The sequence below is a fragment of the Pyrus communis genome, chromosome 10 (assembly GCF_041283825.1).
Source record: "Pyrus communis isolate YQ-2024b chromosome 10, ASM4128382v1, whole genome shotgun sequence".
NCBI classification, from domain to species: domain Eukaryota; kingdom Viridiplantae; phylum Streptophyta; class Magnoliopsida; order Rosales; family Rosaceae; genus Pyrus; species Pyrus communis.
Window position 1 is genome coordinate 407,766 of NC_142574.1, and position 14,829 is coordinate 422,594.

The 14,829-nt window shown below is 37.8% G+C and overlaps 3 protein-coding genes across 3 annotated transcripts; 1 reads left to right on the forward strand and 2 right to left on the reverse strand.

Annotated features, from left to right (window-relative positions):
• Positions 1-2,490: 2,490 nt before the first annotated feature.
• Positions 2,491-4,297, forward strand: LOC137729089 (RNA-binding (RRM/RBD/RNP motifs) family protein). The gene is made up of 4 exons (XM_068467915.2): positions 2,491-2,739; positions 3,066-3,277; positions 3,462-3,624; positions 3,758-4,297. Exons 1-4 carry the CDS (start codon positions 2,706-2,708, stop codon positions 3,925-3,927), a joined length of 579 nt encoding a protein of 192 aa, XP_068324016.1. The 5' UTR covers positions 2,491-2,705; the 3' UTR covers positions 3,928-4,297.
• A 2,805-nt stretch (positions 4,298-7,102) lies between these two features.
• Positions 7,103-8,775, reverse strand: LOC148693310 (uncharacterized). The gene is made up of 2 exons (XM_088678234.1): positions 8,685-8,775; positions 7,103-7,692 (listed from the first exon to the last, which is right to left on the reverse strand). Exon 2 carries the CDS (start codon positions 7,653-7,655, stop codon positions 7,317-7,319), a length of 339 nt encoding a protein of 112 aa, XP_088534360.1. The 5' UTR covers positions 7,656-7,692; positions 8,685-8,775; the 3' UTR covers positions 7,103-7,316.
• A 2,000-nt stretch (positions 8,776-10,775) lies between these two features.
• On the reverse strand, positions 10,776-14,443 carry LOC137727974 (endoglucanase 3). Its single transcript, XM_068466838.2, has 6 exons — positions 14,059-14,443; positions 12,480-12,983; positions 12,200-12,349; positions 11,944-12,055; positions 11,561-11,724; positions 10,776-11,365 (listed from the first exon to the last, which is right to left on the reverse strand). The coding sequence occupies exons 1-6, from the start codon at positions 14,287-14,289 to the stop codon at positions 11,033-11,035; spliced, it is 1,494 nt and encodes a 497-aa protein (XP_068322939.2). The 5' UTR covers positions 14,290-14,443; the 3' UTR covers positions 10,776-11,032.
• Positions 14,444-14,829: the final 386 nt, after the last annotated feature.

Consider the following 14,829-nt stretch of genomic DNA (forward strand, 5'->3'; position numbering starts at 1 on the left):
CTACCAAATTACTGATGGCTAAGAGCCTAAGACTCATATTCCCACTGAAATGAGGATTTTGTGCCGACTGATATGCTACATGGCCGGCAACAAACGAGGTGCCCTCAAGGAATAAATGCCGATCCCGTCTCCTGGTCAACTTTCCAGAATCCTCCTCTTGTTGAATTTGAGCTTCGGCATTGCTGTCAGCGCCATGGATTGATTGCTGTAACTGCCTCTGTAGCCTCCACACTTTCCACTTATTCGAGTTCCTGAAACAGTAATTGCAAATCAATTTATTGAAGCGCATCTCCAATCGCGGTCGGGAATCACAATCAGAATGGAGTACAAAACTTTTAACATTTGAAGTCAAATTCATATCGTACCTGGAAAAAGCATATAGCCGAGGACTCCAAATGAAATTGTACCAAGCAAAACCCCAGTTCAGAATAGTGTGTTTGTTTGTGGTGTAAGATCTGCAACCATCTCATCTTTGGACATCTCGAACCTGCAAAAGATACCAACATCAGTTAAGAATATGCAGCTGTAATAGGAAAGATTCAAGCAAGCTGACTCGAGAACAAACTCAACTTACAGAAAATAGGGAAGATTCTTGCAAGACTCGATTTCCGGCACTACATTTTTGAGACTGCAGAGACCAACAGCAGTAATTTCCTCAAAACCTCAAGCAAAATACGTCATTATTATCCCACATTTCGAATAAAAATGACAAGTTAAGAGATGAAATAGTACTCACTGGGTATTGATTGCCAAAAAGTGCCAGTAGGGATGAGTAGGGGGAAGCAATGACAGGATACAAATGTTGATAAACTGCAGTGAGAGGTAAGGGATGGGTTGATCCATCCACATTCACAACAACAGAACCCGAACTTGGCTTTCCGCCACCACTTTCAACAAGAACGAAAGGAACCTACACATATGGTAAAATTAACCAAGTTAACGATTTTTCTGACCAACTCAGACAGAATATGGCTCTATAAAGTAACTTGAGTACCAAGTTACCAACCCTTCGTATGGAGACGGATTGTGGCTCTGTCAAAGACCTCAAAAATGCAATGGAATAATCTTTCAAGTCAGGGCGCACTACGAAAAGGTCGTTCCATTCATCACCCCGCAATCCCAAAATCCTATCCAACTCGCGAAACATACCCTTCACAAAATAACATTAATTCAGCTTCACATCCAAACAAACCAAAAGAAATTAAATTAAGAATAAAATAAAACAAAACCGCAATGCACCGTTTTAGTGGTCTGAAAGACGACGGCTCTGTTTAGTGTTCCTCGGGAGACTAGGGAGATGAGGTCGGGCGACAACATTGTGGTGCGGTGGTTTTGCGGTAAGTGGTGAGTGGCGGGGCCGGGGCTGGAGGGAGAGTTTTGGCGAGGATGGTTTTATTTATAGTAAATGGCCTTTGACTTGGAGATGAAGCAAGGGTTGGAAGTAAGTAAAAGTTGGGCTGGTTTTTCAAGTAGATTAATGAAGAAACACAGCAGTTCTTCTCCTCCCTGTCAGAATCATTGTCAAAACCAATACAGATATTCTATTAGAATCCGAAAAGTGAATATGTTTCCTGTAATATTTCAGCTAATGTTTAAAAAAGAATCCTTCACCAATAAGGATTAGCGTTCCTCTTCTAATAAGACTCTTATTCACAATGGACTGAAACAGCCGGCCTCTAATAACACCTAATCTCATGCTCATACTCTAACAAGCTGAAAGCTTACTCTTTTTTGTTTCACTTTACCACATGTACTCATTCTTTATGTCTTCACCATATTTTCATTTCTTACTTGTCTAACTCCCGATTATCTGCAGAGTACCAGCGTCATGGTGAAGAAGCAGAAGATGGTAATCCAACAATATATTACCGGCCAGACACCAATTCAGCTTCACAAGGCTTACTCATCTCAAGCCAATAGGACAAACAGACAAAGGGAAAATGCGCCTCTTATCTTTCTGATTAGATCAACTAGTGTTGTATTTTCGGCTGCTGCTGCAATAGCTTCTCTGGTATACCCTTTTGCTACTTGCACCCGCAAAAATACTAGGTGATGATGTAAGTCGTTGATGCGAACAATGGCATGGAAGAAGAGTTTGAAGTTGAATTTAAATTTGAAGCTGCCTTACCAATTAGAGGATGTGACAGAATAAAGAAGACACAATTAGTTTGTTTTCAAAATGCATTGCTTTGTTGGTTTGTTCTAACATTTTGAGTGTTTCTTGATTTCTAACCGTTGTTTGTGTGACGACTCTGCATTGTATTTCAAACGATTAAAAAAATAAACAGTTTTTGTGTTTAAAAATCAAAGATTTAACAAATTTTTTAATTAGATTTACCAGTTAAAACACTCGTATCATTTAATGGTACGTAACATTGCATTGTATTAATTTGCTTTTGTTGGGCCTTGGGCCCTTCTATGTACCGAGAGAAAATTGCTTGGCCCACCCGTGTCTTTTCCTTTCCCGGGGGAGGAAGGAGAAGACGACGTGTCATTGAGTATTACAGACTGGAAATTCAACGGTTGCAAATTTGCAATCAGAAATCCGACGCCAAATCTGAGTCGGTAATCTCAGATTTCAGTGTAGTTGACTATATAAAGCAGAGTCTCTTCAAACGAAGAAGCAGAAGGTCGTTTTTGTCTGCGGCTCTACTGCGTCGTTCGAGCTAGGGTTCCTCCTCCGATCTGCGGAAGTCAAATCCACCATGTCCACCCACTCAAAATCCAGCGTTTACATAGGTCTGTCATCCATCCGTTCTTTCTAATTCGTCGCACAATATTTGCTTCTGATTTATTCAATTCAAGGAAAATTGTTCGTAGCTCAAAGTCCCTAAACAAATTTAAAAACAGTGTGGTTAAAATTGTGGTTTTGGGCGTCACTGAAAATTTCCCAAATTTAGAATTTAGTTTGAAAGGTTTTGTTGCTGAATGAATCTTGCAGGGAATTGTTTTGTTTTATATTTGATGAGGAATTAATTTTTCAGAATAATTGGTGTACCCCTCTGCTTTTATTTTGTTTAAGTTTGATGGTGATATGCATGATTAGATGACTTTTATTGTAACAGGTAATTTGGACGAGCGAGTGAGTGATAGAGTTTTGTATGATATTCTCATTCAGGCAGGGAGGGTGGTAGACCTGCACATTCCACGAGACAAAGACACCGATAAGCCTAAAGGTTTTGCTTTTGCAGAATATGAATCTGAGGAGATTGCTGACTATGCTGTTAGGCTCTTCACTGGTCTTGTCACTCTCTACAATCGGACACTCAAGTTTGCGGTATATTGTTTCTCTCCCTTGAAATGCTTCCGTGATGTTTCTTTTGCTGTGTTGAATTCCTTGTTGGCTTTGATAAGTTGTGTGAAATTAGAGTTATATAGCATGTGGATACCATGACGCTCTCTCTGGATATTTAACTTCTTATTAAGATTCTTGACATTGACACATGGTTTTTGGCTCACAGATATCTGGGCAAGACAAGCCCTCGCATAATACTACTTCTATGGTGACATCCACACACAATTTTCCTCACAAACTGAGGTCCGCCCCTGTACCAATTAACAGTATGGAAAACTCTCCGAATTCCGTGGGTTTATCGACACCCAGAATTTCAGACTATCCCCCAGGTGATGTGTTTTCTCTCTTCTTTTGTTTCATTTCCTTGGGTTTCTGGTTTTTTTCTTTTTTTTTTGTTTAGTCAAAATTTCTACCGGCTGTTTTGATTATTTCATACTTGCTGAAACATTCTTTTTTATTCAGAGCCCACTCCCCCTGGTGTAAATAACCAATCTAATGGGTATGGATTACATTTCAATGGCAACAATTACGATTATAGTCGAAGAGTTATTGGGGCAACACTGGATACCATTAGTCGCACTAGGTCACGCCGCTATGATATGAGCAACCCAATCTCCTATCCTTCTTACTAGAATTTAATATGAAGATGAATAGGTATCGGACCTTTTCCATGGGTAATACTTCTGGTAAATTATCAACTTCAGTCTACTTCGCGTTGGGGTATTTAATGGGTAAATGGAAGTAAGCTAGTTTGTTTTGTCAATGCTCACTATGCCAATTCATAGGTGTATTCAGGTATGTATATTTGTTGTGCTTCCCATGTTTAGACTTGAGAAGTGGTAGTTCTGTTTGCTGTAGTTGTTGTAGTTTCATTATTTAATAGTACGATGCTTATCTTCAGAAGGCTGACACTGAACTTTGGAATTCGATGATTTGTTAAAAACCCCGCTACAAAACCTATGTACATTAATATCTTCTTAATGTTAGAAATTTTTTTTTTTTTTCATATTTGTTCTTAGTTCTTGTTTATAATCGTTGACATTTTAATCAAAGTTTGATGGAGTTCCATTTAGATTGTGAGACTGTTACACTGTGTTCTAAATAACGAGTTTGTAGGAGAAGTAATTTGGTTTGCTGTGCATATATATGCACTCCATGTTCATGCATGTAAGCCCAATATCTATACACAGTGATCCCATATTGTGTTGTATTGGTAGTGTGTATTCTCTCTATGGAATGCGATGATGCTTGTTAGATGTTTGCTGGTTGGTGTATGATCTGACTTGTGGACCAATTGACTTTACAAAACTCACTGAGACTTTCAAAAGCAATGGCATGTCTCATTGTGCTTTGATCAATCAGTGAATTTTTTTTCTTTCCCATAGCTTTATGCTCTGCAAAGTAGTTACAGTGTGTTTGTTAGACCTAAAGTAGCTGAGTTTAGATTTCTGCTGCTCCCATTCTCTGTATTTTGATTGTTAACATGGACTAATGTGGAGGCTGTGTTTTAATGAACTAATATGTAAGGTGCTCCAGTTTTTTGAGTGACTGCATCCAAAACCTACAGAAACACTACCACAACAGCGTTAAGGAACTGTAAGCTCCTTGATGCTGTTATGGTAGTGTTTCTGTAGGTTTTGGATATCAGAGTTTCCATATATGAAATGCTTCATTGGTTACAAAGCATCTAGGTCTAGAAGGGAATTCCTGTTGAAATAGCATCCTTTGGTAGTGTTTTTGCTGCTTTTGAGTGTATTTTGTTTGGGGCTTAAGCGTCTAGGTTGTTTACTTAGTATTTATATTCGAATTAATAGTAAAGGATTCGGTTTCTCATATGGGCTGTATATTTGTTGTACCCTCTAGTTGGTCATAGTTTTTTCACTTCTCCCCTCTACGTGCCTTGAGGTCGGCAGCTTTTTCATTCCATTCCAATCTTACATACCAAATGAGCCCATAATGTGGTGCATATGCATGGGTTCTCTAGCATTTTCCTTTGTCCTTCCTCTCTTGCGCTGCTGGTGGCATGGCGCCACTCCGTAACAGAATTGGAGTAAAAAGCTTTACTGGTGTTACAAGTGAAATGGATAGGGCTGCCGTGTGCTCATTGCAGATTGATCAAGTGACTGGACGCTGTAAAATCTGATCTGGCATTGTTGATTTTGGATGTCGAAGCATGCATGTTCACATCAGTGTGCTAAATGTGCTCATGCATACCATCGTAATCAGAAGAGGATTACTTAGAACGGTAGACAAGCACGTCCCTTACCCGTGCATAACATGTGCACGCTTCTATCAGTTTACATGTTATGCTTCTCTCGTATAAATGATTATCACGGAAGAATGATAGAATGTTAGTGAGAAACACTGGCTGTTTGGTAGGAGGGGCAATATCTGATCAACGGAAATACGAGGCAGGTTGGTGTTGTCAGTAAGGGTAGGTTCGGTTTGGTTTTGTTCATTTTTTTTCGGTTTTTGTTAGGTTCCGTTTAATTTCGATTTTGTTTTTTTTTTTTTTGGCTCAACTTCAGTTCGGTTCAGTTTTTTTTATAAAACTTATTTTTTATTTTATTTTTTTAAATTTGAAAATTGGTCTATGCTCTACAACTTTGCTTACAGTTTTTTCATTTTAAAGAAAGTAAAGGAAGAAAAAAAAGGAGAGAGAAAGAAGATGCAAGAAGAAACAAAGAGAAAAAAAGATGCTGGGAGGGTCGGGTGGGGAGAAAAAAAAAAAGGAAGAAAGCAGAAGGTCAGATGGGGAGAAAAAAATGGAAGAAATAAGAGGGTTGGGTTGGGAGAAGAAAAAGGACTTGGATTATGGGTTAATAATCGGCCTAAAACAAAAGCTTAAAACTTGGGTCTAAATTTAAATTGGGCTTGGAATATAAACACTTAAATATTAAATAAATAAATAAACTTAAATATATTTAATTTGGTTCGGTTCGGTTTGGTTTGGTTTTTGAATCATTGAAATCGAAACTGAACTAATAATTTTTGGTTCGGCTGAGTTTTCTTAATTCTGTTTGGGGTATTTTTTTGGGTTAGGGTTTTTTTCGATTTCGGTTTGATTTTTTTTCGGTTATCGGGTTTTCCAACCCACCCCTAGTTGTCAGTCGCATGAAGCATGGTGCCTTTCCGGTTAAAATATAGCATGTCATACGATGATTCTTGTTATCGTGCTATGTATATGCAAAAGAATTTGAATGTGTGTATTTACAAGTCGAGTCACGAGTGGTATGGGAATGAAGCACTGAAACCTAGCTGTTATATTGAACTTGCTGGTGCAGGTTCTCCATGAAGATTCTTGAAACAGAAATGCAAGCAAACTAATAAAGTCTTGAAAGTTTGCAAATTGCCTGGGACTGGCAAACTAAGAAATAATAACTTATTCCGTGTGCGACCGGATACGTGATCAATTTATTTATTTTCCTTTTCATTTGACAAAAGATATTTTGCGGAATAAATTACATTTTGTCTTATTAAGTTTTCGTCCAATTTCAAAGTCAATACATCTTTCAAAATTTTCAATTTCATATGACAACTCTTCCTTTTGCACCAGTATCGTGCAATCGTTAGGCAATCTGCGAGATTGACCGTTAAGTGTTAATGCGGCAAGCGTAGAGCTCACATTTAAGAAACAAAAATTATTTAATAAAGTAACAATATTATTACAAGAACCGTGAGCTACGCTGCAACAAATTGCTGTCAAATATAACACATCGTTGCGAAGATCACTCTACATTATTTTGCGGACTTGTGTATTGACATGAATGCAATCACCTAATGACTGGGAAAAATGGAAAGTCACTATCGGATAAAATGGCCGTCAAGTGTCACAAAATTAGCATAAGAAGCTGTTTACGTAAGTTTTGATCAAACGTATCAATTTCTAACATTTCACCCTAGCCTACGTATACGACACATTTGGATTCAATTCTCGTCCATAGAAAGTCCCAGGCAATCTGTGTTCATACTCGAAGCAAACTTTTGTTTATCGGGTTGAAGGAAACCTAAAAAGCATTGATCAATGCTCAAACTGGTTGGAGATTTTATCAGCAGACGCTGGAACCTTAACAGCTGGGGTGGAAGAGCTAGCACAAGCCTCTTCTGCTGCATAATGTTTGCGTAATCTCTCCTGAAGGGCACGTACACGATCCTCAGTCTTGCGAAGCCTTCTCCATCTGTAGGTACCCCAGAGAGCAAAACCACCGTATACAACAATGTAGGAAGCCCAAACGTAAGGATAGGTCTCTGCATGCTCTTTGATTTGCCGGTACTTTGCTTCCACAGCTCCTCTCAAACCGGCAGCATCTTGGGGACCTGTGGTTTGCTGCAATACTTCTCCCTTTTCCTCGGTTCCCATTCCTCAATGTTTACACGCAATTTTGCATTCGAAATCCCTGCAACAATGGACATAAAACAGAGACTTTATACATTGGATTCGAAATTGGAGCACCCTGAATAGCCATCTATATTACAATACCATGTTAACACGATCAGAGGACTAACGTGACCATGTTAATCAGCATCGATTATCTTTGAAAAACACGCACAAATACAACCGGTTACAAACTCCGAATAAAAAATAGAAACACCGCACTAACAATAAGCCGAATATTCACCACGATTAGTCCCCCTCGATTGACTACTTAGTGTCCCTTAAGTACAATTTCTTATTAATCATTCGTAGCAGAGATGAGAATGTTCGGTTGGATGTGTGAGCACACGAGAAAGAACATAATTAAGAACGAGTATATTCGAGATAAAGTAAGAGTGCCGCAATTAGAGAATAGATGAGAGAAAAACAGTTAAGGTGGTGTGGACATGTGAATATACTCTAGTTAGAAGATGCGATAATGAGGTAGAGGCTCAAGGAAAAGGGGTTGAGGAAGACCTATAAAGACTTGGAAAGAGACTCTAAGAAAATTCATAGAGTATTTGGAGCTAACGGAAGATTTGACGCCAAACCGAGGGCAGGCCTTCTAGATTCATAGAGTCGAACCCACTTAATGGGTCCATCAGTGCGTGTTTCCCATTACCTTTCTAAACAACAAGTCCACAACCAAAGTAAAAGACAACATTCTGAAATTCACAAAATTACAAAATCGAGTGTTGAACATCAGACAATCAGATCAAGCTAAAGAAATGAAAAAATATATTTTTTCTATTCGGATCACAAACACGAACGACAATTCCAAATACTGCAAGTCGAGACATTGCATTTGTCAATATATTATCAGATTGCAGCAGAGAACACAACCATCCAGATCGAACAATCCACCAATTAGCTTCGAAGAATAAAAAATTTGAAGTCTGTAAATATACCCAGATGAAGAATCCAATGAAAAATGGAAATCGAGTTCAGAAAGTGAAATTAGAATTAAGAGCTTACCAGTCAATGGTGGAAACGTTGAGAATCTTGAGAGATTTGCAAACAAGAAAGAGGAGGAGGAAGCCAAGGGTTTAAGACCCCAAAACCCCAGAAAACAATCTGGGCTTCGGATGAAACGACATGTCGTGATGGGCCTGTTGCTCAGTCAAAGGTTTGGACCCAACGTGTTGGTGAATCTCACTAGAGGTGCATCCGGTTCCAATCGGTTCGGTTTTTTTGCCGAAATCAGATATCAAACTGAAATTAAGGGTCGGTTTGGTATGGTTTAATTTTTTTAGTTTTTTTTCAATTCGGTTCAAAGTTTGTTTTGGTTTTGGTTCGGTTTGAGTTTTTCTTTTATTTTGAAAAGTATAGTTTTGTTTAAAAAAAAAAAATTGAAAATTGAGAGAGTCAGAGGAGAGGTGGTTAAGCCATGGTTGAGTTGAGCAACATATACACACACATCACAGATGGGCAAGTTTATGGTGTTGTGTAGAACAAAGCCAAGGCAATTAAGGTGTTGTGTGCAAAGCCTTATGAGATAGAGAGGTCTAGACCTCACGCCAATCGAACAAGACTCCGATCTCAACAGGTGTGCGTGATATCTGCAAAATTTAGTTGATAAAATTTGTTTTGGCTTTGCTTTCAAGATTGATATGGTGCTCAAATCCTTGATCAGATTGGTAGTAGGGATACATCTGAACGCATCCGTACATACACTTTTTTCCAAGGACGTGTAACTGATCACCGTGTTGGAATCACACATCATTCGATAAATGATGTGATGCAGGGAAAGAATCTGGATGTATTTGTTGATGCCCTTCCTTTGCAAGAAGAAATGGATGCAATTGCTTCTTTCAGTTGTTCGCAGTGAAAACTTGACGACTAACAATAGTATACTATACTATGGTTTTGTGCTCAGATTAACCGTTTTTGGTGAACAATAACTAGTGCTTTCGGCTAGCATCTTTACCATGCAGTTGTACACTTCAGCCGTAGTATACTAGCACCGTATTTTTATATGCCCTAGCATTCGTGTATTTATACACTTTTGTCAATTTCGTACCAATTAAATTGTGTTGCATGCCAATTTCTTAAATGTACGAAATGATATATTTTTCATTCATGCACCTATTCAACGAGTAAAGTAGTGCAACCAAATATGATTCTCAACTTACGTTTGGTAACCATTTCTTCTGTTTCCCTGGTGATAAGCGGTATCGCGGATGCCTGTATCACAATGGCTATGGCAGTTTAAATTTTTTGCTACCGCATTGGACTTCAAATTGAATATGTTGCAAGTTTTGCCTCTTCTTTTTTCTTGCGTGCTTCCCTTTTGCAGTACTGCAAACAGTGACACATGAAAATCCAAAAGCTTTGATCTCATAATATGCTGCTCTTTGCGAACATATTTTGAGTTCGCGCGGCGGCAATGAAACAAGTCAATCGATTGTTAAGGAAGGAGAGAAGATTAAATTGATTCAGGAGAGTTACGATGAGAATTCGAGTTCGGATTCTTTGGTTCATGTGAGTAGTAGTAGTCAGAGCATTAGCAGAACTGAGGAGTTGAAGATTAGAGTTAAGGATGATATTCCTCATGGTAAAAATGAAGCTGTGTTGGTGTCGATTGGACTCTCCGTCGGCCGCGCTCTTCCTCGCAAACTTCTGGGGAGTTGTCCGGAAAGTATCGGATTCGGCTCCAATGGTTCTGTCCATCTTGATGGTAATTCTTGAATTAAGAAGTTCAGATCATCTAATTCCCAACCCAACTAAGAAGGGAGAAAATACATACAAACCCCCCGATTACTTAGAAAGAGAAGTATCAAAGAGACCAATGCATACATACATGCACTAGCTTTTTAAAATTAGGTCTCTCTTTTTTCAATGTTATATCTTAAAAAGTTACACGCTCCACTACTGATGTAGTTATTTTTGTTTCCATATAACTTTTATTATGGATAACTAAGTCAATATGTTTTTTTTTTTTTTAACTACAATAATAATCTCTCTAAAATTATAAAATTGGTTTGATCCTAACATTATGACTGTATAGAGAAAGAAAAAGAAACGGAACCATATAGAGAAGGAAGAGAAACTCTTTGACACTGAGTCTGACACATGGAAATCCAAAAGCTTAATTAGATCTCACAAGCTGCTCCTCTTTGTGAGCCTGAGGTCATCATCTAATTTTTCAACTACGACCATCATCTACATACCACATCAAACTAGGAAACCAGAAACACACAGAAATATCCCTTCCATTTCGTGGTGAGATATATCATATAGATAGACCCCCTTTCCCTTCGGGAACAACAGAGATGGATAGTTATCTACAAGTAATATAAGCCCCTGATTAATGAGGTCTCCATTCAACTTCTGTAGCTCCCTGCAAAGAATGCCAAGGGCCCTACAATAGCGCCATTTATGTACGTTGCAGGCTCCGAATGGCTGTAATCGCCGCGATCATCTGGGAATCCATCGTTCTGGTTTGGACCTCCAACAATGGCTCCAACTAAGATGTTGGGATTTGGGTTTAGCGAATAGAAGAATGGTTGGAAACCACCATCGCAACCTATGCTCTGGCGATGGCTTGTCAATGAAGGCAATGAGGATCCTCTGTGGTGAATTCTCTTGGGATAGTAGGGGCCATACCCAACCATGTAGGACATCTTCAGAGGGTTTACCCCTAATATGTAGTCCACCTAAAAATTTCAATAAAATATCAGCCCCCATATAAAATCACAAATGTATATGTCTATTTATACGATAATGATTTTTTGCTAGTCTTAATTATCATGTCCCATTGAAATTGTAAGTAAACACTCGGAAGTAATTAACATGATCATTTGTACAAATTTACAGTATGACATATTGTCATGCAGGATTAAGTGATGTACCTGTTGTTTTGCAAGGTTTCTTAAGGCCATCGGAGTGACAACGAGGTTACCACAGTCAAATGTGAGCTTTCTAGCAGCCATGTACTTGGCATAGGTAGTAAGCAAGAATGTTATTGAGGTCACATATTGGAGGTTACTTCCAGGCAGCTTGTATATGAGCCCTCCTATATTTTAAACGGTTATGCATGGTTAGGAAAAAATGTATTTTACACTCCTCTGTAACTGAAAAACAAGGAGGAAAAACACACGATAACTATTTTAAATTGCTAATAATAATTTCTTACTAAACATTCCGTTATATTTGAATCTATACTTGTTGAGATTTTGGCAGGCCAAGACTTGGTTGAAGTGATGGAACCAATAGTGCAAACAACTATGTTTACCTTGTGTATATTGAGTACTTGAAGAGGGTGAGTTCGGCAAAATCCGACACATAAATTGCTCAGCTTCTTGTTTATATGGCTCAAAGTTCTTGTCGTTATTCAACAGTGCCCTCTAGAAATAAATAAATCACCTTATCATTTTAAGGTTAAAACAAAGTATGAAAACTAAAAACAAATCATTATTAAGTGGACCCTTGATAGAAAAATTCTATTAAAATAAGGTGGAAAGAGGTTGATGATGAGTATGGAATTTTACCCTTGATAGTAAAACATAAGCACCAGCAAATTTGTTGTCCCAGCTGAAAATATCCGTTGAATCACTGGCTCCCAAGGATTTTATAAAATTGTAATAATAAATTTCATTAGTTGCTCTAAAAAGCCATGCAGCTCCCCACAGCAGCTCATCCTGAAATTAAATTATTATTTTTTCACCAAAGTAGAAAGATCAATAAATTAACAAAGGTCGACAAAAATAGCAATAAATTAACAAATAAAAAAGTAATGCAAAATATAGTAAGGATAAATATGTGACCTACATTATATCCAGAATATGAGCAATAAAATGGGCAGACTGCAGACCCAAGGGAATCACTGTATGCACCTCGGTACTGAATTGCAAATTGCATCACGTTCCTGGCCGTGTTGAGCAGCAACTTTGAATATTTTGGGTCAACCCTCCGGAAAACTAAAGAAGCGGCCGCTAATGCAGCGGCTGTCTCTCCAGCAACATCCGAGCCCGGGTTGCTTGGTGAGACTGAGTACACGGTTCTGGTAGTGTCCATGTCTTCGGGCCTCTCCCAACATTTATGGTCTACGTTAGGGTCACCGACCCCAACGTAGAGTCTGCCAGGTGTTTGCCTAGCACATTTTATAAGGTAATCTGTGGCCCACCGGATTGCCTCGCGGGTTTCTGGTAACTGAGGGCCCATGCGCTTGCCATATTCAAGTGCTCCCCATGACAGCATTGTGGTGGTGAATGCCATTGGGAAGTTGAACTTGACATTGTCTCCAGCGTCATAGTATCCTCCAGTTAAGTCCACCTGCAAAAATTGATGCAAATATTTTCATATAGGTAGAATGTTCATGTTAGTCTCCAACACAAATTTTTGTCGACACAATAATATTTGGCACACGAGACACAAAATAATTTCTCGTTCCTGACTTTTTAGTATTTTTTTAGAATTTTAAAAAAATCGATTTTTTTTTATAATACGATATCATCGATGTGTTGATATCTTAAGTCAATTACACATTATCATGTAAAAAAGATTTACAACATATAATAATGCATCGCGTGATTTATTTGAGATACCGATAAAATATACATGTTAAAATAAATTTATTTTGTACAAACATAGTAGATAAAAAGAAAAAAGGAAAATCAAAGAGCTTGTTTTCATTACATCCACCATTCCTTTTCCTTTTACATCTACCTTTTTTTGGTTAAGAAATCATTTGAGCTCCCAAATTTAGTAAAATGAAGCTTAAACTATAAGCTTTCTTAGGATATGCATAGATCATCAAAGAAAATTATATTGAAATTCGGAAGGTTTTATTTGCACTCATATTTTTCTTTTCTTTTTGTTCGTATAATTTACATATGCCTAGCTTATCATCTTTGCACATATATAGCTAGCACAAAATCAGTTGATGATAGTGATACTCCAAGCATTATCCATTGAAACAATACTTTCAGATCAAAATTTTAAATCACACGATGTAAGAGCATATTTATACATTTCACGTCACTTTAATATATATGGTGAATGTCTTAATTTATTAAAATTTATTATTTATCAAAAAAAAAAAAACTTTTAACCTAAAACACAGTTAAGCATTTTAACGTTCCCGCCCTCTTACCGCCCATCCACCACATTTCTACTTACAGGATTTCTCACATGTGCGGTTGACTATAGCATCACCTTCCCTTCCCTCCCTAACTTACAGAGACCACATTACAAATAGTGCAAATAGGTTTGCATGCATGAGAGGTAAGGTAATGTCCCAGAAATTGAGCATCTATAGTGAACTTAATTAAAAATAAATAAATAAATATATATATATATATATCAAAACACAATGCAGTAATTAAATATGTATGTACAGCATATTTACATATGCCTGACGACCATCGGAGAGTCCAGAATTGGACCTCCATGTGATTTGCTGGGCAGCGCCGGCGGGGAGCCTCCCTGACCTTTGTCCCTGGAAGAAGAGTAAGGACTTTGCCAGGGCCTCTCTGTAATTAGGGTTGCCTGCAGCTAGGACTTGGACACTACTACTAATACTACTGCCCAATATAACAAAGAGAGAGATGAAGATGCTTAATGATAATCTCATTGCCATTAGTACTTAATTTTTTTTCCGAAACGTAAAAATTAAGCACCCAATGAGTAATGCGATATTGAGATTAGTTCATGACTTTATGTCGATTGAGATGCCTTTAAATAGGGGCGGGAAAGACCAGTCACCATTCCGCAAATTCTGGCCTTTTCTTCCTCCTTCATTCCCCCTTTCTTTATGTGTATATATATTATATTGTATATGGTATTAAATATAACATTATGTTTACACAAAAGCATATATTTGCTATAGAATTCATTATCCACAAAATTCGATATTAAGGTTTTCTTACAAATGAAAATAAATACAACTAAACAGTAGTCTTAATTAAATGAAATATAATATTTTACTTATTTTGTTTCCTTTTTTTACCTTAAAGAATTAAACAACATTTACAAGGAGGAACAAAACGGTGGCTCGTGTTGCAAAGTAATATATCTTATTCAACCTTTGATCTTCTTTTTCAAGCACGCACCATAAAAGTAAGGCCCTATGCCTCGTTATGCATTTTAAGTGAGAATCGTTATGATAGTGAGTTCAAAA